At 43.6% G+C, this 26962-nt stretch overlaps 1 protein-coding gene across 1 annotated transcript in view; it reads left to right on the forward strand.

Moving 5' to 3' along the window:
* Positions 1-26962, forward strand: part of sash1a (SAM and SH3 domain containing 1a) — a gene marked incomplete at its 5' end in the record, with an annotated part of 176352 nt that overhangs the window by 116681 nt on the left and 32709 nt on the right. The window contains 3 exons of the mRNA XM_079996981.1: positions 13703-13831; positions 25173-25223; positions 25710-25759. Of these exons, the coding sequence (XP_079853107.1) occupies positions 13703-13831; positions 25173-25223; positions 25710-25759 (230 nt within the window). The remainder of the gene's footprint in view (positions 1-13702; positions 13832-25172; positions 25224-25709; positions 25760-26962) is intronic.

The following is a 26962-nucleotide window of genomic DNA, read 5'->3' on the forward strand; positions in this document are numbered from 1 at the left end:
ACCTACAAGGGGGTCCGGGCATGAAAAGTTTTGGAGTTTACGGGTTAGCCTATACCTCCCAGGCGCGCACGTGCGTGGACGTTCTTCCACTTCAAAGGCAGTTTGTGTCCGAGTGTTTGCCTGGAAAGACCTTTTTTTTGTCAGCCTGTGCGATAATGAATGGACTCAGGTGGGAGGTGAGCTGCCCCTAGAGATGTAAGAGCCCTGTAATGTGTTTTTGTACACAGGGAATGCTCGCGGGGGTCCGTAGGGGGCTAACACTCTCCAGAGACACAAAGAGATTGTCCCTGCTCCTCTCTCAGCGGGAGGGCAAGATTATGTGAGCCAGGCCTGTTTTTTACGGCTCCACCGTGTGTGACGCATTTGCCTCTACTCACACGAGCGAAGACACACAACAGGAAGAGTTGAACAGTGTCATTCATCATTGGATTTTGAAGGGTTCTCATAGAATTTAAGGTTAAAATAAAGTAGGGTTAAAAGACGGCTTCTAAGAAAAAGGGCTCGCAGGAAAGAGTGTCCTAAATTATCTGTCAGTAGGTGGAACATCTTGGACCAAGGTCTGAATCTTTCCAAGGTGCAGTCAAAAAGTACGAGATTGACATTCATGACATCATCGCTCCCTCCTCACAAACTGACCCATGTGTTTTTAAATCCTTGAAATCATTTTGACGCTTGTATCCCATGCGCTCGCAAGGTTCCGTGCACGTTTAGTGCCAATTGGTTGCAGGTGTATCTTCCACGCGTTTATGCGATCCACATTTTGCCCCCATTCCTGAGCATTTCCCAACGAGATGCTCCCTCAGGAGAAAATGTTTAACTCAAAAGGCCTCTGCAGATTTCAACGAGCGCCCGGTGTCTTGTGCAGCGAGCGGGAGGTCTGCTGCAGGAAATACACAAAGCCAGCGGCTAATTGACTAGTCACTTTCCCCCTTGTCTGACAACGTGACACCTTCATTTTTAATTGGTGTGAGAGGAGGGACGGTGATCTGCTTTCTCTCTGTCTCTCTCCATCTCTCTGTCCCCCCCCCCACACACACACACACACACACACCAATACGCCAGCAGTGTTTGATGAGTGTGCACTAAGTCAACAGGCTTTTCCTCCTTGCATCCTCCTCTGATTACTCGTCTGAACCCTTTGTTTCAGCCACCCCAGGTGGGGCCAGACCATGTTGGAAAGGGGGGAGGGTGTGTGTGTGTGTGTGTGTGTGCGCGTGTGTGTGTGTGTGTGTGTGTGTGTGTGTGTGTGTGTGTGTGTGTGTGACACAGAGGAAGATTTACGCCGTGGACCAATGGATGACGTAAGGGTAGTTAACAGCCACGCGCACACCCCCAGGGCACAGGCAGACGTTCCCGGGGAGGGGTGGTCCTCGGGGGGGGGGGGGGGGGGGGGGTGTTGGAGGGGTCAGCGGTGGAAGACCCCTGGGCCTAGGGGGGTCGCCGGCGAACAAAGCTGCACTTGTGCGAGCGAGTGTGTTCTTTGTGTTTACACTGTAAGCAGGATAGCGTTGAGCAGCTGCCGCTCACTCTAGTCCTGTGAAAGTCGTTCTTGACCGTGCAGCTACCGTGCGCACGCACGCACGCACGCACACACACACACACACACACACACACACACACACATAGCGGACTGACCAGTATCATCACACAATGATAACACATACGTAACTTTGCTTTCCTTGTGCTAGACCTTTTAGACTAGGAACGTCACCAAAGAAGTAGTCAAATCATGGAGTATTCTGCAGTGTTGCATTTCAGTCCAGCACAATGGAAAGGCCTTGAAATCCCATTTGATTCCACATTGCTTCTGCGTGGGACATTGCACAGTGATGTCATGGCCCTAGGCGACGGGTATTATTTACGGCTTTGGGGTCTTTTGTGTTCTGTCTTGGGTCAGGCTTAAACATGTAACCAACATTGACTGTGGTGTTTATGCTGTGTTTTCCCGTCATGTTCTGTCCGGACACGTGAAATAGATTCCTGATCGGAGTCGGCAGGGTAGTTGGTTCACGGCAGGTGAAGCTGAAGGATGAACTCTGTTTTATTTATCGCCCCCCCCCCCCTCCCTTTCTCCTGCTATCTCTCCCTCTCCCTCTCTCTCTCTGTCTCTTACTCCCTGGTCCTTCTGGCATCTGTCATTAGACCTGGCAGCTGTTGCCGCTTAGATGCATTTCTCTCCCGAGTGTGTTTCTGGCAACTGGGTGAGACGGTGACACTCTCGGGGCTTCTTCATTACAATGGCGTGCTCGCTGGTGGAGCCCCGAAGACCGTCGGTGCCTAATCGCGCGATTTCATGCCCGCGTCGCGTGGAACATCCCTCACTTTTTCTCAACTCGTCTCTTTCTTTATTCCGCTTGTTATTTAAATTAGCTGGGCGGTCGCAGTGTTGTGAAGTGCAAATAGTAGCCTGTATTTATGATGTGATTTGCAACTGCTTTTCACCGCATAATCAGCCTGTTTTAAAAAGGCACTTTAATGTCGTATCTATGTCTTTTTGTCAGTTGTTTTTTTTGAAGTGTGTGGCAACAGCCGTATTGAGTTTCTCGCTGGATTTGAGTCCTAGCTTTCAAAGTGGGTGCAGGTTCGAGGTTCACTTCAAACCTTTTACCTTTCTGATTTTACTGTCTTTTTTTAATCTGGTTTTAGCTTTTTATTTCTCTGCTTTCAATGTTCTTTGCTTTTTTTTTTTTTTTTTTTTTATATAATGCATTTGATGTCCCATGTGGGTCACTTTGAATTGACCTCGTGTATGAAAACAGGCTGTACAAATAAACTTCCCTCTGACAATGGTTTCAATAAGTAGAAAGCATTGTTGCGCAGTTTCTCGTTTCTTTCCTTCTCTGTGCAGATTTTGCAACATAGGCCACTTTAAAAACATTTTCCCGTGCACTTTTTTTTTTTTTTTTTTTTCGGGTTTCACCGAATATTGTCGAGAAATCAGTTTTCGTCTGGCATCTCCCGGGCTTTTCCGACGTAGCTCATGAGAATAAGTTTTGGTAGAGGAAGTGAGATTGTCCCGGGAAGGCATCTCCAAACGTCTGACACGGGGCCAACGTGGTGCTGCTGTAATGTTTTGCTGGGAGGAGTTGCGAGGGCTGCGGGGAGAAGGGGGGAGCTCGGCGCTGGAGGAGTGACTGCCCGTGCACAAGGTCGGAGCTCCGCACCTCGTTTCTACCTCTTTTGTTACCTTCGTTGCCGTTGTTTGGACTTGGCTTCTTTCGGACACCGAGCGGGTGTGTGTGTGTGTGTGTGTGTGGTGGGTTCGCGTTTGAGTTTAGTTTTTCGGTTTTCGCCGCGGACTCAAACGCCTCGGTCCCGCGGCCGGGACTCGGTCCGCTGAGCCGCAGAGGAGGGAACACCCCGGCTCTAATGACCTCACGCGGGGGTTTAAGTTTTTTTTGTGTTTTGTTCTGTTTTTTAACTTTTTAAAATTCATTGCAACGCGTCTGTGCGTTCGACGAATTCGTCGCAGAGGATCCCAACACGATGTCCGCTGGTGTTTTACGTCTCCGAAGTCGTAGCCCCGGTAACTTTTGCACGACTCGTCCGATGAGGTCGGGGCCAGTGTTTGCGACCACGCCGCCGCTGGAGAACCGACGCCAGGATTGAAGCGTTGACGCCCGGGGCCAGATTAGCAGCAGCAGCAGCATCATCAGAAAAAAAAAAACCCCTCATGGAGGGGGACGGGGACCACGACCAGGACCAGGGGGCCGCTGCCTCCTGCACGGAGCCCGGCACGGACACCACCATGTCGGACAGCTTCTCCCAGCTGTGGACCGATGTGATGGTGATGCTGGTGAGTGTGGTGGTGTTTTGGGGGATGGTAGGAAAGGAGACCCGGGCGGCCCCGAACTTTTTCTTTTTGTGTGCCATGGGCCCCCATGGTAGACCAAGCTCTGTCTACATGTCAACACATATGTAACTTAAACCTTGCTGTCTAAAAGTCACAATATCAATACCATCTCAGAGATTGACTGTTTTTTGTGCGGGGGGGGGGATGAAAAATACAAATACATGCATAACTCTAGAAATATCTTTTTATTTATTATTTCTATTTGGACCCCTTGCCATTCCTCTGAGGACCCCTAGGGGGCTGCTGACCCCAGATCGGGGACCCCCTTGAGATAAGACTCATTGAGGAAGACCCCCCCCCCCCCTCCCCGTGGGCCCCTGATTGGCCCCTTCACATTGGTGCGTGCACACCAGGAACCTATCTAAACAACCTTTCAATCCAATCCCATAACATTTGGTTTAGGATTCAGGCCATTTGAGTCTTTTTTTTCCCCCCTTCTTTTCTCTTTTTTTTTAAGAGGAGCTCATGTTTGAATTTGGGTGGAGTTGAATGCAAGCTGGAATCCAGGGACAATATGGTATGTTGCAGGGTTTTCTAAAGATTAACCCTTTGCGGCACTGAGGACATGGCGCCACAACGCCGGGCCTCCATGCAAGCTGCAGCTGCTGGGTGCTACTTTTGTGCTTTAACTTTAATTTTGTTTTCAAAGGTTGCATCGATGACAACTTCACAAGTTGCCAAACTTGAAAAGCCAATCCACCTTTTCGGTTTATAGATTTGTTTGCTTGAGGCGTTTTTTTTTGTTTGTTTGTTTGTTTTTTTAGTGTTGGTGTTTTAATTCAAGTTGTTAGTTGTGAGTGCCAAGTTGGTTGAGGTTGTTTTTAGCTGCTTTGTACTTCTTATTCAGAGAACCTTGTTTGTTGTTTGGGTGTGTTTTGCAGTGTGTTTCTATGCAGTATTGTTGGGAAAATGCAAGGGAATCTATCCTCATCTCGCGGCCCCCTGGACTTGATTGATCAGGTGTGTGTGTGTGTGTGTGTGTGTGTGTGTGTGTGTGTGTGTGTGTGTGTGTGTGTGTGTGTGTGTGTGTGTGTGGTCACTTCCAGTCGTGAGTGTTAAAAGACAGAGGTGTTAATTTGGTTTAGTCTGTCACTAAATGTGTGTGTGAATGAGAGGCATGGGGCTTTCCTTTCCCCTGACACCGTGTGAGAGACCTCTGGCTCTGCAGCCCGGGGATTTAAACCGATTTACTGCTTTCCATGCGGCTGTCTCCCAGCCGTGGCTTATCTTTGCCATCTTTCCGCTGGAAAACGCACATACCATCATACATAGGAAGGACATGTAAGAAGCTTTGGAATTCTCTTACTACCTGTATAATATTCATGACTTTTCATCTTTTAAATATTCTCATCACTATATCTCATCAAGTTTTAGCACTCAATGAAATCATTCAGACGGTTAATTTGCAAAATAATGTTTGTTGATTAAAGTGTACATTAGTTATCGCAATAGCAAACAAACTTTTTACAGGACTATTTAGAAACCGCGCACGTCAACAATGATCTCCGCAGATCATTTTTAAATTGGTGATTTTCTGAGTTGCGATTCAATTTGGAATTGAAGCTGGTCTAGGGTCATGTTGTGCTCCTATGTCAACTGATGGCATGCCAGCCATGCCCTTTTTATTTCCAGATGACGCATCATACTGCCATTTGTGTTCACGCCATAATTATTCAAATCTCCTTGGTCTTTTGCTTTGGACTTGACATGTTTACATCTGGCGTCACGCCTGCACGCCAGCATGTTCTCTGTCTTGAATAACCCCCCCAGGCGTTTCATAAAGTCTTTTCTTATGTTTCAGACCATGCTCATGTGGGAGCATGATGGTGTCCTGATACCAGACCAACCTGTAAGATTACTTCAAATGATGATGACATTTTAAACCAAAGAATTTGTCCACAACGGTGTAATTCTGTCCTTGGACTGACCCCCGGGGGCCAAATTGGTACAGTGGTTAGATGCCTTTTTTTTTTTTTTTTTTTTTTTTTTTTTTTTTTTTTTTTTTTTGTACCCCAATGCACTCATTTCTGAAACTTATTTAAAAAAAAAAAAAAAAACAATGGCCGCGTTTTAAAATGCACCATATTCATTTCTACAAAATTGCTTTCTGCATCACACCACATATGAATCATTTTTTTTCTTAGAATATTGTCAAATAAAAATCATATTGACAAAGTCATGTCTTTGTTTCATTTGTGTAATGAAAGACCCCAGCACAATATATGTCCTACCTCTCTGAAGGCCAAATGGCAAAGCTATATATAGCCATTGTAGTATGTAACGTGTATTCAATGGCTTTTGTTTCGCCGGGGGCCCAGTGTGCGAATGTTGAGATGTGCAGATATATTCAGCCTTAAGTTACACATACTACCTACACATCAGGACAAGCCACATGGGTACCGGCTCGATACTGCATGGGACTTGACATGATTCAATTTCCGCTGCATGTGATTCAACATGTCGAGAAAATGCATGAACCCTTTAGTACCTCAAGTGTGAGTGCAGTTATGAGGAATTCTGTGTCCTGTGTAACATCATCTGTATAAGCTTGTGCACCATTAACAATATTTTGGGGTGTTTGGCTGTAGATCAAAGGTCACAGTGCGTGGCCTGTAGTGCTATTCCGAGGAGTGTCCGTCTCTGAGGTTAACCATACACAGCAGTCGAAGGAGGAATGTGTTTAATGAGAATACCGAAGTGGGCCAGTCATTTATTTGTGCTTGAAACGGAGTAAACAGTCCTCAAGCTAATTAAGATTTAAAAGTAGTTTAGGAACGTATGGTGCTAGAGCAAGAGCTCGGCTTTACAGATGTCTGAGAAGGGTTTGATCACTACCCAACCCATTTTTTTTAGACATGAGGTTTACCCAAGTTCTCCAGCTCGAGAATGTGAATTTGGTTTGTCTGAGCCACCGTACAGATATTTAAACAGAATCTTGCCTCTCAGCTTATCGTGTAACATTATTTACGTGTGTACATATGCTGAATTGAGCTTTTGAGGTGAGTCCACCCAACTGCTCCTCCTCAATGGCTCACGTACACACACCTTCATGTGGAATCTGTACGTCTCTCACAACATAACCTCAAGGAGAATTGAAAGGAGAATTTCCAGACATGCCTTTGAGCTCTGCAAGCTTGTAATTCTGCCTCTGTTTAACCTAGATTTTTGGATCAGATATCGAAACCATTGATAGTCATACTACGTATTCCTTTTCTACTCTACCTATAGAATGCTCTCATTCAAGTTTGCTGAGGTGTATATTTTGAGCATATGGCATCATTCAACGTGCCTGCTGTTTCAGACTGTTACGTAGTGTTCTACAGAGTCTGAGTGAGTTCATGTCCATTTGACAAGCTCTGATTATATTGTACACTTTGTTTGAATCTCTAAAGCCAATGCTTGAATGTGTCCTCCAGACATGACCGTACATTGCGTCCAGAAACCACGGTTGGATGAAATGAACTCACTCTTGTTATGCGAGTCTGTCGACATCAGTCCTTTCCAGACAAGCTAAGGCCAGTTTGTGACTAAGCCCAATCTGCCATTAACTCATATTTATACGCAGCTAATCATAGTCAAATCATGTCTGTTGTGTCCGACTCTCTTGATCAAGCTCATCGTTATAAGGGATGTGGACTATATAAATGCTGTGTTGCACTGTACCCTTAGACCCACAGACATCCTCAGGAAGCCCTTTTAGAGGTGGTGGGCTGTGGCCCCTGGCCCCCACTTCCTCAACAGTCTTCCCCCCTGGCTGGTATATTTGACTAAAATTTACTCAAGTCTACAACTCAGCCCTTGAAAATTTTCTGTGACGTACTCCATTTCTCTGTTGCCACCATTTCTCATGGTAACCAGTAGAGTGATGGTTAACAGTGTTTTGTGTAGGGATGTTAAAATGTGTAGACTAATCAACCTGCTGTTGGTGGGTTCTCCGTATCAACAGTAAAAATTAAAATCAAAAATCATTTTGTTTATTGATTTTTTTTTTTTTTTTTTTTTTACGGAGTTTCGCTTTCTCAGAATTCTGAGGCGGTCTAGGACCTATCAGAGATTTTTTTGTCGTGCCTGTGTTGTCAACCGCCTCCTATCCTGCCCCCTAATGCACGCACATCGTTGCAACTATTGTCCACCGTTGTAAGTCTTAGATCTAGGTTGACACCTGAGGGGATGGAATGATAGAGGAATGGGTGGAGTGGGGGATATTTAACTCTTCCTTTTATAAAATCTGTGGGGACCTCTGGACACGCGGTCATGTGGCGAGGGTTTGAGTTGACGAATCAATGACAATGACTGATCTTCGGGGAGAGAAACAGGACAATTCTGTTTCCTTTATTGTTTCAAGTGAGACAACAGTACAAGGGAATACAATGGAGGGGGAGGGGAATTTCAACCCGCAGCTCTTGTCCTGAGTTCTTGTATCAGGTGAAAGTGATCGTACTGTGACATTCTTGCATTACATCAGATGGATGACTTTATTGTCATCCGCTGTCATTGTTCCTCCCTTACAGAACGGCTAGTCACAAGGCTGTGCCTGTAACAATGGCTTTTGCCATGTACTCCACAAATGAATGCCCACGTGACAAGCCCCACTATGCCAAACAGTACTGCCAGGAATGTGCACCTAAATGATTGCCCAGGCTGAACATACCGGGCCTGTGGGTAATTCTTTCTAACATTTAGGAATGCCTCTGTTTGTTGGTGTGACAAACAAACATGCTTTATAAAGGGCATGTAACATCTAGCATGCCGTGGAAAACGTGAATTTTACATAACTCGATTGAGATATTAGCACTGAAACTTGGCAGCGATTTCTAAGCACGCCAGGGGAACCAATATGTCAGCACCCAAGATTTTTGACCCACATGCTTGCTGTGGAATTTCTTAATAACTTTACCCGAGAGTGCTCTATTTCCATCTGGAAGAAATGGTAACTTAAGCTGTTTGTCCACATATTTTGGCATGGACTGTATCTAAAGTGGCTAGAAGTGATATTTTGATAACTTAAACTGTTTGTTCTATGGAACTTAAAGTGATCACTGCAGGAGACGGTAAAACAAATCACCCTCCAGTGGACTGGCTGAAATGGAATACAGAGGAACTATGTTCCACTAGATTTGCCCCAAAAAGAACAAATCCTTATTTGCACAGCTTTGAACTCCTGCAAAACAATTTCCCGCACCAAATGTTTGATCCAGGATTTCTATTCGATGCAACACACCTCCGCCACTACAGGGCTTGCACGTTTCTGAGTTGCATTTCTGTAGCCAGTGTCCTCTACTTAAGTGCTTAAATTTTGCCTTTGAATGCAAATCCACACAGTGGCAAAAATGGCAGGAATTCTGTGGCTAATTGATTAAGCAAGTAGGGTCGCTAGGTGTTAATGCAGTTTCCACAATCCCCTACTGAACCGTGCCGCCGCGTGACTGTGTGGCCAGCAATGTTGTTGATAATCTTCCAAACAGGAAATTAAAAATGCCATTGTGTCATGCATGTACTTAATATTGGGTTTGGCATACTATTCATGTAGTGTAATCATAAATCAGATATTGCCTCTTGTATGGAATTGCTTTTGAGTCAGAATTGGGTGTTGGTCTAGTGCACATCTGGGGTGGGCGAGAAGTTACAGCCCCTCAGTCTCAATTCATAGAATTTCCCTTACTTGTGTAAACAATCTATTATGAAGAGCTACTTTTAATTGTTTTGTATATGTTTTTTCTTTTAAGTTTTTCTGTAAGAGGTGTGCCCATACTTTGATCGGGCCAGATCATTCACGTAATTGTCCTAGATTTTTTTTTCTTCCCTTATGTGCCTCATCCCAGACAGCAGATGTTGTCCTCTTGCCCCACACTTACCCCAGTCTGTAACCCACAAATCACCCCCCCCCACACACACACACACACACACTCCCCGAGTTTGTCATGTGGACTGCTGTCAGCCCCCACATACTCCCGCACCGGCCCTCTCCTATGGGCAGATTCACACTACAATACAAACACTTCATCTCTCACCTTCCAACACACAATCAATCTGACATAGACACAACGTCGTTTGTGATTCCTCTTCATATTCTCCCTCTTACTCAATCGGTTCCTCTCGAAGGCAGTTACACACTCTTCATTTTTTCTCACGTGGGATCTCTAACACACACACAGATGGATGTATAGATTTATGCCGTATTCCTTTACAGGGTGCCTCATGGTCCATGTTTTGTGTTGATGCCTTGAGGGGCCCCTCCATTCAGCGCATCCAGCTGGAACCAGCTGTGCAGCCGCTCCATGAGCTCACGCCTGCGGAGGAATCCCAGACAGGTTCAAAGACATTTACGTAAACTTTGTGACTCGGTAAGCAGATCCAATGGACAGTTATGGGGCCCACAGGATGCCTTACCTGGGCATCGCTGAGGTCCACATGCTTTCCCACCGGGAGTCCTGGGTTGAACCAGCATAGATCACAATTTCTGCTGCGGCAGACAAATTCCATTGGCCCCAACTGATCCACCATTAAATTGTGAACCCTTAATACGGGTGGTCTCTAGTCAGTCAGAAGTGGGCGTACTCTTAGGATGGGGTTCCTTGCCTTCTTTTGGATATGGTGAACAGATCAGTGCAGTCCTGGCATTGGTACAGAGGATTAAAACATTCTGGATTTTTCTAATAACAGCATGCTTTCAGGCGGTGTGAGGAGTGAAAGGGAAAACATGTGTTTGAATGCAGGGCTCCCATTGGGACGTCGGTCATCTCAAACCATATGTGTGTGGACATAGCTGGACGTCTCAAGTAGAGAGGACAGAGGAGCTGGACGGCAGTCAGACAAGTCATTTGAACTGGACTTTTAGGCCTCAGAATGAATGTTATTTATCGCCTCTGTTTTACGCCAATGAGTCTAGTTTCTGAATACCCAGTTTGTGAGTATGTGTGTACTTGCATACCAATGTGTGTACTCTCTAGAAATGGACAGATCTCAGAAAGTCACCCCTCTACCCATTTGTGTGCAGTCTATGTGTGTGTTTGTGTGATGTGTCCACAGTGCTCCATTCAGCTGTGGCCTGGCACTAAGATAGTGAGTCCTGTTGAGAGGGAGAGAGACTGAGGGAGGCTGTTTGGACCCTGCACAGTGACTCAATGCTTGCTGTCTGCCTGGCACAGATTAGATAAACACTGATGAATATTCAACAGATAACCATCACTGCTGCATCTTCACCGAGGCAAGAGTTGGGGAGTCACTCCTCAACCTCAAGTTGTATAAAAAAAGGTGCTCATAGCAAAGTATATTTATTGCTGCAGAACGTTCATGGTGAATCTACAAAGGTTTTAATAGTGCAATAGGTAAAGGTTATACAAATGAATAGCCATTTCTAAATGTGATAAGGCCTGTCTGCAGCAGCATTATGTACAGTGCATTCCAGTTGAGTAAGATCTTTCTTATTTGGGGCAGAGCTTCCTCCATCAATCCCTAGCATATGTCTTCCACACAAAGACAGGAACTGTGCCGGTCTAAACTATAACAAGGCGGAAGAGAGTGTTTTGTTTAGGCTTCGTAGAATGTCAAAGGAGGCAAATAGCATCCCTTACATGGCGCTAACAAAGACCAAACCCTGGCAAAGAATATGTTTGACCAAAGTCACTGTTTTGGCAGGATTTGATAAGACTGAATGAAGGCCGAAAATATACACAGCTACCACCTTTTGGGGCTTTTAAACAATGTTTGTATTGCACATAGATCGACCTGAACTTCTGTGTGTGTGCGTGTGTGCACGTCTTTATGTTTGTTTGGGTTGCTCTCGTTGGAGTCTGGTTATTAATGGTGTGTGGGTGCTATGGCCCAGTAGAGCATAGCTTCACCCAGACATGCACACAAATGTAGTGTTTTGAAAGCACCTCCTAAGCTTACCACCCTGGAAGGGTAACATTTCCTATCCTGCAAAGAACATTTCTACAACCACCAGTCCCAAACTCGCTCTCTGCCAAGAGTGACAGCCTCGGCAGCTGTGTATATCTGGTGCCTATCTATCATCTACTTCTGATCTTCTAGAAGACGGCATTTATGCTCATTATTACGAGCGGCAAGGGTTTCATAAGAATATCAATAACGGACGATGGTATTGATGCAACAGTGGCCTTGTTAGCCGCTATCTTTTTCAAGGTCCCTGGTGCCGACCTGCCCTTCAGCACTGTAGGTGATTGAAGAAGTATAAGCAAGCAAAGTGTTGGATGGCTCAGCCCAGAAAGTCAAATGCAGCAGGGCTTGACATTAAGCTTTTTTCAGCCACTGAGACTGAGATGTTTTAATTGCCCAATAGCCAAATTTATATCCGAAATGGAAAATGTAGGTTTATTAAAAGATGCATAGAACCAACAGGCACAATCAAGACAACCAAGACAATTATTATAATTTATTAAAAAACTAAACATACAATTAAATGGTAACATTACTGGTTACATTAAATAAGGTATATATACACAGTATTTTATACAGGTTGGGTGATTGTTTCTATTTTCATATAGTCCAATCGTGGCTACTCGATCACCCACCAGTGAAATGCCAGCATGGACGACATGGAACGAAATATTTATTTGTTTTTATTCATTTATAATTTATTCTCTGTTTAGCAATTATTATTATTATTATTATTATTATTATTATTATTGACATTAGAATTTAATTGTGATTAAATATTTTGATGGCGGCTGCTCAGCGTCTGATAGCGCGCGGATGCATGGAAGCGTGCACATTGTTTTTGAAATATTTAAACATAAAAAAAAGTATTTAATAACAATGTGTCCTCTATCCAAACAGCTGCCATCTTTTAGAAATCCATGTTTGGTGCACAGGGGCGGAGTGATTTTGTGATTTATTTTTTTATTTATTTATTTTTTTATTTATTTATTTGAGTGTCCAACACTTAATTTCCCGCAGTCTGGGGAATTTTTATGCACCAATTTGTGCCTTTTCTGCATCAATTTATGGTTGAAATGTCTATTTCTGTAAAGGAAAACACAAAACTGTTTTTATTAGGGGGTACAAATGCTACTGTTCTGAATATTGAGGGTGATGTATCACCTGCACGCCCCCCTAAATAACTATTTAGAGGTAGGTTGCTCCAGTGAGCAAGGCCAAATGAGAATTCTGACTGAACTATTCATATGGCCTTCACTCTGTTAGAAGACAATGGAGCAAGAAAAATATTGGGAATATAATTTTATTGAAAACAATAGGATAGGATTTTTTTTAATTGAATGCCTTGCTTTCATTGTAATTATGTAATCTGCTTTAGAGGATGTTAATTGAGTCCAGTCACATTCAATCATTATAAATAATGTAAAAAACAAATTGTAGTGGAATAAATATTAACAAAATATTTTATACATTTTCATGGTCAAAAGAAATGCTTGGCAGCCATATGAGCCTTCTCTTTTCAGTGAACTGGCTAATCTGGCTCACTGAAGTGCTGCACCTCCCCACTCGCGCACGCATCTCAGCTGGAGAAGCTCTGCTTCAGCGATATACACTGTAGTGCGCAGTTGATTTTCACATAAAGTTACATATGAGATCACATTCATTTTTCACTTGCCCGATCGAACTGCATGAGGCATTCCACTTGCCCGAACACAGAGTTTACTTGCTCCGGGCAAGCGTTAATGTTGAGCTGTGTGCAGGTTTTATTCCTTCCATTTTTTTTAAATAAGACTGATCTTTTGGATTTGTCACTGTGAACAAAAATGATTGAAGGCAGGTCTGATGTCATGATGATCAGACTTTTTTTATTAATGTTATGACTGCTGTTAGACCGACTGTGTACGGCTATTACATTTGCTAACCTTTTTCCCTGTCTCTGTCTCCCTTCAGGATGGTTCCCTGGGCAACATAGATGACCTGGCCCAGGAGTACTCTGAGTACTACAACACCTGCTTCAGCGACGTCAGCGATCGCATGGAGGAGCTACGCAAAAGGCGTGTCTCCCAGGAGCTTGACATGGTGATTATAAACACACACACAGAGGAAAACAGCCACGGCAACTCCATTGTTAACTACATGATTTTAATCGTAATATAAAGTGACAGCCGTGACATTTGTTGTTCCAAAATCATCTCACAAAATCATATGTGCAATTACATAGGGGCAAAGTGTGGTTTTTTTAGTTGTTTTTTTCCCCCTTGTAAACCCTTTTGTAATGATTGCAACGCTGCAAAGATCCCCCATTTTAGGAATGTTCTCAAAGCATTATAATGTGTTCATTCCAATAAGTTTACCAATAAATGAATTAAAGGTGGAAAAAATAAAACAGAGAAATGGACGAACATTGTACGATGGCGTATTCCAAGACAGCGGAATTCCCTCTGTGGACATGAATGCAGCTGTGTTCTGGGGGTCCACAGGGGGTTTGGGGGATCCCTTCACTTGGATCGAGGGTAGTGGGGCACCCCGTTTGGTTGCCAAGACACAGGCGAAGGTGGGAAAGAATGCTGCTGGTGCCGAGCTGAGATCTGTGCAGGCACACATAATCCAGCGTGCCAATGCAGAACCATCCGCACACACAGCGAAGACCCAGAACATTAATTTCATAATTACTTAATTGAATTAAAATCTATAAATTGCCTGAAACAGTCTGAAACATTTTTTTATTACATTTTTTTTTCACAATATATTGTGTTTCAATTAACTTTATATATTTTTTGTCCCCCTAGGGACAAGCTTAGGCTGCAATTACTCGCATTTCTAGACTTCTGAACAGGGCTCTTCGAATGTTCCATCCTAAATAAAACACTACTCTTTTTATGCCATATTTCATGGATGAATACAACAGCTGCCCATAGTAAAGGCAGCAGTGATTGGGATTATGAGGTCAGTGCTTGAGAAAAATTATCCTCAAGTATTCATGCTTGAGAAAAAATATCCTCAAGTATTCATTCTAGCCGAGTGCCATTCATGCACCAGCAACTTAAATCTCTATCTTTTTCTCTTTGTCTGTCATTGCTGATTCCTCGGTTGTATTGGGAGGTAAAGCACAGAGGTGGTGGCTACGGTGGATAAGTCACTCAGGAGCTTATGAACTTGTGCTCTGTGCAGGCAGCCATGTGCTTTTGATTTCTTTGGCATGTAGGGCTTAGACGAGGATCGTATAGGTGACTTATGGCGCTTTTTGCCCTAATGATTTTTGGCCGACAGACTTTTCTCACAGTTTGTTAGGGAAAGAAAAGGCTTTTGCCAAGGGGAATGTCATAACTGCAGAGAAATGCTTCTGCATATGACTTTTGTGCTTGTTTTGTTTCTGCAACACACACACACACACACATACACTGTGTGTTTCTCAGAATGTGGGTCTCCCTTGCACGTTGCTTGTTTGAATGGATTTTGCTCTGAGAAGGGAGAATGAAGCAAAAAGAACAAATCAAGGCCTATTTTTAAAGGCTGCACAACAGAGGGCAGGAGCGGAGCCGACTGGACGCTGAACTTGGCGCACAGTACTCCAGCAGGATGAGGATGGGAGAGAGAAGCTGAAACGAATGGCCAAAGTGGCAGTGGAGAACGTGAGAACCTGCAGCTGTCGTAACCCCCCCCCCTGCAAAGTCTGGCAGGGGGCGTATGAAAAGTGTATAAGAAAATAAGAGGAAACCAAAGATGCCTGGGCACAGCAGCTTATTTAGATCTTACAAGGAGGCTTTAAGTACCCGTAAAGTGAAAATAAAGTTGTGTTCTAAATGTCACACCACAGAACAATGCGTTATTAACCAGCCAGCCAAATTTGAATAATTAAAAAAAATTGGCATGTCAATAAAATTGGGTTTTAAAATCATGGGTAAAAAAAAAAGAAAAAGGCAGTACTCTCTGCTCTGCCACACTGGGGGTGTGTCCTCTGAAGATGCTCAAACCACGGCCAATCGTGTTTAACAATTTCATTAGAGTAAGTAACTTCCATTTTTAAATGTTCTGCTGAACCCAGTCCTGTCTCTAGTTGCTCACCCCAAGGGGGGGCAGATGCTCCCGGCATGAGTTCACGGTTTCCCTGTAGACGCCTTTTACTCCAGGTGTCTATTCCTAAAACAGCGTTTTATCCCAAACTACGGGCTGTTAGCTTAGCTTATTTCACCACTGATGCTCCATTTCCGACATTCCGAACTGGTGTTTACATACTGTTGGAGGCGGGGCCATGCAACGCATGACCTCCTATACGTCGTTGGGTCATAATTTAGCCACGACCAAAAAATCCGGACCAGAAAAATGGTGAAGTCAAGTCACTTTACAGGCACTTTAAGGACAAACCACCACAAACTAGAACGATTCAGCAGACATTGCCCTTCACTGCAGAGTTATTTTTACTTTTTTGTCAGGAAATTTTCAGGTGTTGTCTTTTTCTGAGTGTTACGAAATTGAGGTAATTGCCAAATCCCAATGCTGTTACTGTCGCTAAATCACATCACCGACAGGTGTTGATGAACAGATTTCCATCCAGCTTTGCTTGCTCCATCATCTCCAGACTGTTGGCATCCACTCTCTAAAAGCCTATGGCACAGTAACTGTGGAAAAGTACTGGAGCAACAAAACTATGAGGAAGACCAAAGCGAGACACACAGAGGGGAGCACAAGTAGAGGAAGGGATGCCAAAGGACAGAGAGCGACAGCGAAATACAGCATGATGGAGAGACTGGGGAATGGATATCGTGTCTGATGAGGTATGTGTTGAGGGCTGTGGCTGCCAGCCAGTCTCCACATCTCAGGGGATCGATAACAGCTGGTTAGAGAAGGTCACAATGCTAAAGGGCCAGACTGATAGGGTGGCATTTGGCTAGCAGGGCCCCTGAGGGACGTGGCCTTTAGGGAAGTACCTGTCACTGTTTAAAGGCTACAGAAGGGTGCTGGCTTTATCAGATAGTCTCCTAACCCCCACCACCCCACACTCCGGTCATTGTCTTCCTTCTCTTTTCTTTCGTCAAATATTTTTTCCTCCCTCCATATTAATGGCTGAATCGTTTTTATTTTTGGACCGTTAAAGCTTAAACCCTCACACAAGCTTCCACTCATTCCTCCTTAATACAGACCAAGCAGTCACTCCAGGCCAGCTCTGTCCAGAAGGCATGTGACCATAGAGGTCAAAAGTCATCTCGGCAGAGACCTTTCCTGGTCAACGCAGCCACTCTGTCCACAGGGCACAGGCTAACGGGGAAGACAGATGTCAAGTTAAACATGACCGTGGGCTGCAGGGAACTGGGGCTCCACACGGAGAGGGCCCTAAGGTTAACGTGGGAGGAGTGACCGCCTCCAGGCTGACCGCATATTTGGGGATTTGCCCTTTAAAAAGGTTCCAGAAGAAACCCCTTCCCTCCTCAGAGCTTCTCAGCCAGAATGACAACATACAAATCAAAAGGGTCATCATATTTCTCTTTCACCGCAGCTCTCTTTGAGGTCAAGGCAAACTCCAGTTTTTCTTTTTCTCGGTGTCGCTTCCTTTTTCAAAGAACTTCTTGCAACATTGACAGTTTGTTTAAAAAAAAAAAAAAAAAAAAAAAAAAAAAAGTGTGACACCCGCCATCATCCTTGGAGTTGTTTTAATTTTCCCAACACGTCTCCTTATTCTGAAGGGGCCACTCTGTTCACTAAGTGATGGCTGTCGCTGTTGTACTTCGAAGGGGCCCTTCTCAGCGTGGACCGACTGAGAGCTGGTGATGGAGGCTCTCTCAGCGATGGCGATCTTGGGTACCAGTTTCCGGTTTGATCTCCGCCGGATTTAGGCATCAGCGTCTTTATGTTAGTGTTATGTGTAGCGGGGACACAAAGGGTTGTACAAACATCCTCCTTAGGAATGAGACCTATGGATTAGTCTCCGAGGCTCAGTCCAGTCAGTTCTCCTATAGCTCCCCAGAGCTCTTGGGCTCTCACTGTATGCATGGCCGGCTGCCAGAGGAGCCTTGTTTCTGTAAGCGATGGAAAGTATTGCAAAAAGCTAAGTGCTCGGCAGCTTAAATACATCTGTGTTGTTTCAACTGACAGGCTGCGGAGTTCAGGCACACAGACAAAAAAAAAAACGAGGCAAAGATTCTAATTGGAATTGAGGGACAATAAAAGAGAACTTTACAATGATTCCATGGCTATTCTAAGGCTGTGAGAATGAGGCTATACATTTTAAATAACTGTAAATAGAATTTTCTTCTAACTCACAGCACAGTTAGGCGAGTATCAATTTGTATAGTTAAATTCTAGGGTGTAAAAATATGCAAATGCATACTGAACGGTTCACCGTTCAGTTCAAGCCTTTCGGTTCAGTGTGCTTTACAAACCCAACGATTCATTGGACTAATGCGTTCACGATAATACCGGTATTATTTTTAATGTGATAAACAAAAATTCATATAGTAATAATGCCAATATTCTGACTTGTTGACGATGTTAGGGATGGGCATGAGTACTCGAGTACTTGATGTGGACGTCAGTATTTGTTCAACGTATTTTTCCTACAGCGTGCACACAGTTAGGTTTGGGAAAAACAATCGCATTACTTTAAATAATATATACAGTCACACATTGTTAATTCATTTTAAGCAGTTTGTTATAAATATAACATTTTCGTTTTGTCACTTTGTCGTTTGCAAAAGGCTCAGTTTACCACGGCTCCAACCGTGTTAACTTTTTAAAAGATTTTTATTAAATTAGGTAAAAACACTGAGTTCCATATAAAACACAAGTTTCTTTTTTTTGTATTTGTTTATAATTACATTAATACATCACTTTTTTTTTTTATCAAAGTCAAAAAAGATCATACTATAGGATGTTGGTTTTAATAAATTAAAAATTTTAAGGAAATTTCTCTGGCATTTCTGCTTTTTTGCTGCTCAAAAACGTATCTAACCGTGACACCCCTGTCGTATCGAACCCAACTGTGAATTTCATGAAGCCGTTACACCCCTATTAAATTCATATTCTTAATATAATTTCCCTGCTATTTAACATGTTAAAAAAATCCACCATGAACAAAGACTGGCTCAGTATTTTTCGCCATAAGTAGATAGTGATAGTTTTAAAGACTTATTTGGCGAAACATGGAAATAGTTTGATTAATGCCCCATTTGCAGCCCCATTTTCATTTGGTGAACATTATTTTCTTCCATTCTGGATACCTGGCCTTAATTCCTTAAATAAATCAACTTGTGCACCAGTGCACACTTTACTCAAAGCTTTAATGTGTAAGATGTAATCCATGTTTTCATTCTACTCAGTTGACCCTACAAAACAAATTCTGCAATAAAAGTCTCTGCAGGAACTGATTTTTTGATTTAGAATTTTGGCTTTGAGGAATGAGGCATTTTTACTCCTGGCTGGATGATGGAAGAGCCTTGGAGGAAGCATCAAACTTGATATTACTATTACCGTCAGACCATAGAGTCGTGGTGAGAAGAAGAACACATGGGGCAGTTAGAAAAACATAAATCAAATGCATAAATCATTACATATAATTATGGAATTTTGTGTTTTTGGCACATTTCATTTCGTGGCCCGGGGATTAAAAGTTAATGCGGGGTCAACAGACAACCGTCTATAAGATTACAGTCCGCCTGTCATTCTGACCCAAATCCTCCAGGTGCTGGTTAGTGTAGTCTCCTTTTATGAAGATAAACACTTTTGACAGGGAACACAAATCAGCCACCGTTGGGTCGATCCTCTAGCCTTTGGAATGCCGGGTAATGGTTTTCCAAGCCCGTCAGCTGCGGACCAGAAAGCGAGCTAGGACACGCTCCCGTGTTTGTGTTTTGCCCACAATGTGAAGTGAGCAACGTGCTGTTATTGGGCTAATGGCCTGGTGAAGTATATCCATCAAAGTGGGTCAGTCGTACAGATTTGGACCCCTGCAAACCGCTGCCAGCTCGCTGGCTTATTTGTCCTTTCGACTGTTTTTACATAGCAGCCTAGAGAGTTAGTGTGCACCGACAACGGCCTTTGTTGCTTTCAGATTGTTCTCCATGTTGGCCCAGGCTGCTATGTTCGCCTACCCCAACAAGTTTATTTGTAAGTTTAGTTTCATGTCTTCTTTAACGAATAATGTTGTAGACTTTGACTGTCAGGAGCTCTGGCATTTTACTTATTACGTAACTATGGCAATCCACAAGGGGTGTTTGCCTTTGGAATGCCTCCTCTTATGGGTTTCTAGACACACATACACAAACACACACACACACACACACACACACACACACCCATTCTGGAGACAAAGGAGTCAAGGTGTTGGCGTATGTAACTGCGCTGTGTGCCTTTCCCATAAATTGACTCAGTCACACTGCAGCTCATGGGTGGCATGGTGGTTCGTGGTTAACCCTACCCACAGAAAACCAGGATTTCCTGCCTTTCTTTGCTGTGTCTGTCATTCTCTCGCTCTGTATTGTTCTATGATATGTTCATGGTGAACAGGATCTACAGGATTGCTCATTTCATATCCTGTTCGTCCACTAACGGCTAGCTAGGCCTTGCACCACCGGCCTCTCCGGTTGGTCCTGGTGCCACAGTACCACCTCAGTGCGAGTTGTCCTTTCTCCACCGACCTGCCTCAAACCCTGCACACACACCATGACTGTGTCGTGCCAGTTGGCATATACGCCACCGGACCACCTGCTCTCCCGAGTCCTACCACACACACACACACACACACACATACGCAGACTGCCACTGCAGTACCCGTACCTCCTGGTGTGCTCTTCAATGGGGTTTTGAACTAAAATTGCTGAGAAAAAGGCAATTTCTGCTGCAAAGAATGTCCAAAACATTCTTTGCAGCAGAAATTGCCTTTTTCTCCTTATGTGCTTTGGGTTTTGTTGTGAAGTTTAAATTGAATAACTGTAGTAAGTGTAGTTTGGGCATTAATGATTGGATACACGGGCTGGTTTGGTCTTTTATGTTTAAATCCCAAATGTTTTGTGTGTCTGTGTGTGGGTGCCCTAGTTTAGCCTTCATGCGAAGGGTAGCTCTCCGTGTGTGTATCCAGACATTCATCCTAATTAGGCAAAGCTCTCTCTTTCTCTCTCTACCCCCTTTTTTTCCTTTTTATTAAATATAGTCACGCACAAGCAATTAGGGTGTTGGACACAGACACACAAATTCAGACTTCAACATTGTATGTGCACAAACAGCCCCGTGGACATGTATAAATGCACACGTGCCAATTTAGAGTAAGTAGGGCAGTATCTCAGCTGATGCTGGTGGTTTTCAGAAGTTCACGCAAAGGATAGCGTTCCCCCTGTGGGAGTGTGTATGTCAGAGCTACACACACTCGCACAGAAACAAACACAGTTTCATCAGTCTGATATTCTCCTTCAGCAAATGTGTCAGTTGCGCTAACTCTATCCCCCCCGCTGAACTTCAGAAAATATTCTTCCTCCTGATCCGTTACTTCGCCTGCCGCAATTCTTTAAGTCTGTGGGAGAAACTCAACGTCACCTCGGGAAAGCTCTCACACAACCGCTCCTCGAGGTGTGTGTGTGTGTGTGTGTGTGTGTGTGTGTGTGTGTGTGTGTGTGTGCGTGTGCGTGTGCGTGCGTGCGTGCGCGCCTGCCTTTTGGGGGGGGGTGTTTGTTTTTTCCTGATCCCATCCTTGTCTCTTTTTCCCCTTGCCCTCCCACCCACTTCCTAAGCCAGACTAGGTAAAGGAGGCGATGAGGAGTGTAGGAAGAACAGAGGGCCGCTTTGTGTACTTGTCTCTTAGGAGCTCTATCTGTGCAAATGGAGGCGGTGTGTGTGTGTCCTGAGTCTGTTTGTTTTTGTGCGTGTGCGCATGCGCACACATGGGCATCCACCTCCATGCATGGCGCCTCTGCGTCTTTGTGTTATCGTGTGTGCACGGGCATTCTACTCTTCAATTCAATTGTTTAGCCAGAGCTGACTGCCAAAGCTCTGCTTACTTAAGGGATTGCTGTCGATGTATTCTTTCATTGTCTGGCCTAAGCTCTTCCTCCGTACGAAAAGGCATTCAGCTTCGGCCGCAGATTTTGCCTGTGCACGGCAGTGCCGTGTGGATGAACGCCATACAAACCCCAGTCTTGTGGGTCTTTCTGTAAATACGAGTTTTGCTTTTTAATGAGTTTACAGACTTTACCTGCACTTTGACTTATGGGAAATTGCCAATTCCCTTGGATGTACAAAATTTTCAGCATGACTTCCGACATCTCTTGAATTACCCCCACCCCCCCACCCCAAAGAAAAGTTCCGGACCCCTTAACTTTGCCTGCTTGAGTGATGTAACAGAGAAATGGACGCTGAATTACGAGCTAGTGGCTTAGGTGGAGCTGAAGTTAATGTTCTAGGAACAGCCAGGTTGTCTGGCTAGCATTGGCACCGTCTAGCTAGCTGCTGTTGATTACTGTTATGGTACATGCAGAGTGTAGGCTCATTTGGAGGCTTTTAGCCTTCTCAGCACTTCTCTGTGACCCTCTGGCTACTGGCTCTTCAACAACTCTTTAAAGCGGGGTGTGTCAATCCTGACTAAGTCTCCTTAGCTATCAACAGTCACTCGGTGAGGGAGGATTTTAGTACGAGTCCAAAGCTTAGTTGAAGTGGAAAGGTTCAAGTTCAAGCGTTAAACAGTCATTCCGAAGTGTGTCAATCGCAAAGATGACGAGCCAAGTCCGTTAACTGGTCTAGTGACAGTTCCTGACACCGCTACTCCTTTTCCTGAATATGTGGTTGTAGTGACGACACATGAAGAAACCATTTTACAGCTACATCACTATAATCCAACAAAGTCAGTTTCTTCAAGAGCTAGTCTAAACTCAAAATGCCTTGACAAGCTAACTTAGTCTTGCTCTCTCATTTATCCTGTACTTTGGATGTCCTGTACTATCCGTTACCCGCTTTACATGAACTTTAAGGACCAGTCAGGCAGACCAGCCAATCGAAAGCCCTCCCTTTTTTTTTTTTTTTGTTTAATAGAGTTGAGGTTCTTGTATCTATACTCAGGCCCGACCGATATATCGATAGCCGATAATATTGGCTCATATTTGGGTTCCGAAGAACTATCGGTTGAAATTTCAATTATATAGTGCTGGTAAAGGTTATACCCTACCAATGGTTGTGCCATGCATGAGCAGATTAAGAAAGCCATGATTAGAAGAAGTCAAGTTTCAAATGTACCTGTAACTAAATCTTGAATGAAGTCAATATTCGTCTCTGGACATTTGATTTTAGGTGATTCTCGGTGTCGATAGTAAGCTAGCTGAGACGGTGGAGAACCATCGGGGATAGACCTGCTATAACATTATATTCATCCCTGCTGGGGTTTTAGCCCTAAAATTTTATTTTGACATCTCACCCCCAAGTCAGTCTAAAACGTATTCTGTGTTTGTGTCCTCACACATGGAGTTCGCTGGCAGCCCCAAAGCAACGGCTCTGGCACCTCTCGAGTCCCAAAATGTTTATAAAGTTGATGAAATATCTCTGAGGGCTTTCACATGCAGTGTTTAGTGCGTTTGCATGGAATCCTCATTGTTGGGAACTTCCAACAAGAGAATAATGTAATAACACACAAGTGTATTGGCTCTCATAGCCATCTCGCCATCATCTTCCTCTAGCCATGTGCAAACAGGCCTCCTACATTACCACAACAAAATGTCTTACAGCAACGGGCCCGACTGGATCCGTCCTGGAATTGTTTTTAGGAAGACGGACAAAAACACAACAGTAACAAATTACGATGAAGGATTTTAAAAATAATAAATATATATATATTTTAAAGTAAAATACCATTTTCATTTTATATTTGTTAAATAAATGTGTTTGTACTATGCCATAAAGGACAGAGAGCCAGTGCTTTTTTTTTTTATGATAATAATCATTTGTGTAACTGTTATTTGAGTTAATTATTTAAACTTCAATTTATTTAAGTTATTATTGAAAAATGTATTTTGTTATCATACATTCAATTATTACAATTACAATCATTATTATACATTGTATTATTACATATAAAAAAATATCAGCAGATAATATCGCAATTTCACATCTTTGGGTTTTACATTATTGTTGTGTAATAAATCAGTACGTGAGGATTTTTGCAAGTGAATGGGAAAAGACAAAAAGTAGTTGTCGACCCCATCAGAAGACATCGCTCTGGTCTTCCCCTTATTAACTCAAACAGAAAGTAGCCCTTCCTCTAAATGGGCTTAAAAAACACATCTAAAACTCTTTCAATTTCACTATCCTTATGGACTTTGTCCTAAATGTGCCCTGTGTAATTGTTCTAAAGCATGCTGCATGTAAGCCAAGTCATTTGCTGTCAGTTAGTTATTTTGTTTTTCATTTAGTTATTTCAAGTTATTCTAGTGATGCTTTTAATCGGGTTAATCTAGGTGAATATAAAAAAAGGAATAACAGCATTAGTGCATCCTAATGTTTCTCATTCTTTAATTAGTATGATGATGAAAGTGCAATAGCTTCAGGGTTAAAAATGCTGCAACTTCAGATGCCCCAAAGAAATTGGTTAAATCTCAGTTTGTGTAAAGCACTGTAACTCTTAAGGAGGACACCTCGAACGTGGAGCATCAGCAACCCAGCGTGTTGCCGTTGATAAGGATTTTGTCTAAGGCAACATCTGAATAAGTAACTGTGAGCACAGCTGTGTCTGAGGCCACAAGGACACCTGCTGAGGACATAGACTAAAGAAGCTCCCCTTCCCGCTCCTTCTTTGTGTCTTTGACATGCTGCATCTCTTCTGTGACGGCCAGAAAAAAAGACTTCAAAAAGCCAAAGGTTTTACATTATCTGCTCATTGTTTTTCGGTGTTTTTTTTTTTTTGTTGGGTTTTTTTTCCTCTGCGTTTCTAGGCATAGGCTCTTTCTTCCCCCTTTCAAATATGGTCTACCATGCTGGTCTTTTGAGTCTAAAGGATTCCAAAGAAATTGTGCAGGTCCACCTCGTGTGACGCAGATATGGTACGAGGGCGGGGCGTGTCAACGTCAGCTCGACAGCTGTGACTGAGCAGTCGCTCATAACAGGTCTTGCTGGTTTGGGGAATATCTCCGACATCGCCTGACATGCTCACATATATCAGCTATCTCAACAACACAACACACACACACACACACACACACACACACACACGTGGTCTCACTCCATTTGTGTTTACCGCCCAGGTGTGTCTCCATGAACCTGCTGGAAGGTCTTTCCCACAAACGGCCATTTGTACTGTGTTTCACTTGTCAACTGGCCTGTTTTCCTATTAAAGTGTGCATGTCAACCTTTTCTCCCTCCATTGTTGTATTCACAACATATATTTCCTCGTGGCATTTAAATCTGCGACCTCAATCGCTGACCCCTCCCTCTCCTTGCCTCCTTTTTTGTCCAGGAAAAACTGGATCCCAGTATAAACTCCCTTCAACTTCGCTCGGAGATACAGGTGAGAACTTTGACTCGATTAAAGTGAAGTTAAAGCAACTTTCTATGGGTCAGTGACGTCATATTTTCTGGCATTAACTTGTCCCTTTTGCATCGAGATACAAACCTATAAACTCCAGCACTAAAAGAGCCCACAGCCACACAGCTTGGCTCGACTTATTTGATTTGGTGGTCCAATGAATGAAAGTAGTGAATGCGTTTAGAAAATGCATGGTTGAAAAACAAGCTACTTTAAGGCTCATTTTGAAAGAGCTAGATATAATTCAAGGAAATGCCAACTTGTGCACCAATCAGAACCAGCCTCGGTACTTCACAAATAAAGAAAGGGAAAAATTACATGTTCAGTGTGTATCCCTCTCTTGAAACTGCCGTGTGTAAATGTAGTCCATGTGAATGAAATCTACGTACAAAGCATGTCAGTATTGGTTGTCACACACTTTGTATTGGATGTCAGTCTGAGACCCTTCCTTCTTTCTTGTGCCCACAGGAGTCATTAGGCTTCAGCAGCGAGGTGTCGACGCCGGAGACGGACAGAAAGTAAGTCACTTTGTCATCTGTTGATTCCGACCCGTGTTGGCGCTGCCAAGGAGTCATGAAATATCACTCGACTGAACGCTGCCCACTGAGTGTTCACTAAAGTGCGCACGCACTCGCATGGAGGGGCCATGAATCAAGACTTTCAGTTTGAGCCGTACAGTCGGAGTCTGGAGAAAGGTTTATCCTTCAACAGGGACAGCTCGTGTGATTGAAAGACATTCGCTCGGACAGAAAGTCTGTTATTTCCCTCTGGGAAACTGTGTGAAGTAGAAACATTTGCCCATAGCACCGAGCTACTTCATGCGACTTGAACCTAGAACACATTTTGTTTCTCTACTTGAAGGCAAAGCTCCCAAATAAAACGCCCACCCAACATAAAAAAAAGAATGGGCACTTGGCATAACAAGTTAACTGAATTGAACACACGCTTGTTGGTATTAACCCATCCTTGGCCCTTTGTCACACATCTGTAAAATTCTTGTTTTAAGATTTTGGGCAGCAATTCCTTTCCAGACTGGATGTAACATCTTTTTGAATTGGGGATAAAAAGGGTTGTGTGTATATATACAATAAAATATATTATATCATCAGGGTATATCTGATCGCCTTACGACCCAGAGTCAAAGCGAGCTCGCTGAGTGCTTCCTGCGGCTGACCCGGCGGCTTAGGCCGCCATCCTCTGTTTAGCACTTCCTTCCTGCCTTTGTGTCCGCTTGGGGGCTGCCGACGACCAAATGATTACAGTTAAGAGGCATAAATGAAAGAGCAGGATGAGACGGACCGAGGGCAGGGAGCCTCTTTCGCCGGTGCCTCTGAGCTAAGTTCAGGAATACCGTATTTCCTCAAATAAAAACCTGTACTCAAATAAAAATCGATTACTCATTCTGATCAGTAATTCAGTAATCATTCTGATTACTGTTCTGGATCACTCATTGTGTTAAACTTAAAGCTAACTCAGAATTGGGGTGGATTTTTTTTTTTCTCTTGCTTCACCTGTTTTTATTTTAGATCTATTGCTTTTGAGGAGCATTGGCACCCAGACGGAAGTTTGATTTAAGATTTAAAGAGCGTTTTGATTTGGTTTTGGATATAAAATCAAGTCAAATTTCAAATAAAAGCCCGGGACACTGTGTGGGTGGTTGTGGGTGTGTGATTACTTTGGCTTTTCACATGCGCTCATAATCGGGCTGGGCAATATTTAAA

The sequence above is a fragment of the Zeus faber genome (genome assembly GCF_960531495.2).
Source record: "Zeus faber genome assembly, chromosome: 2".
NCBI lineage: Eukaryota > Metazoa > Chordata > Actinopteri > Zeiformes > Zeidae > Zeus > Zeus faber.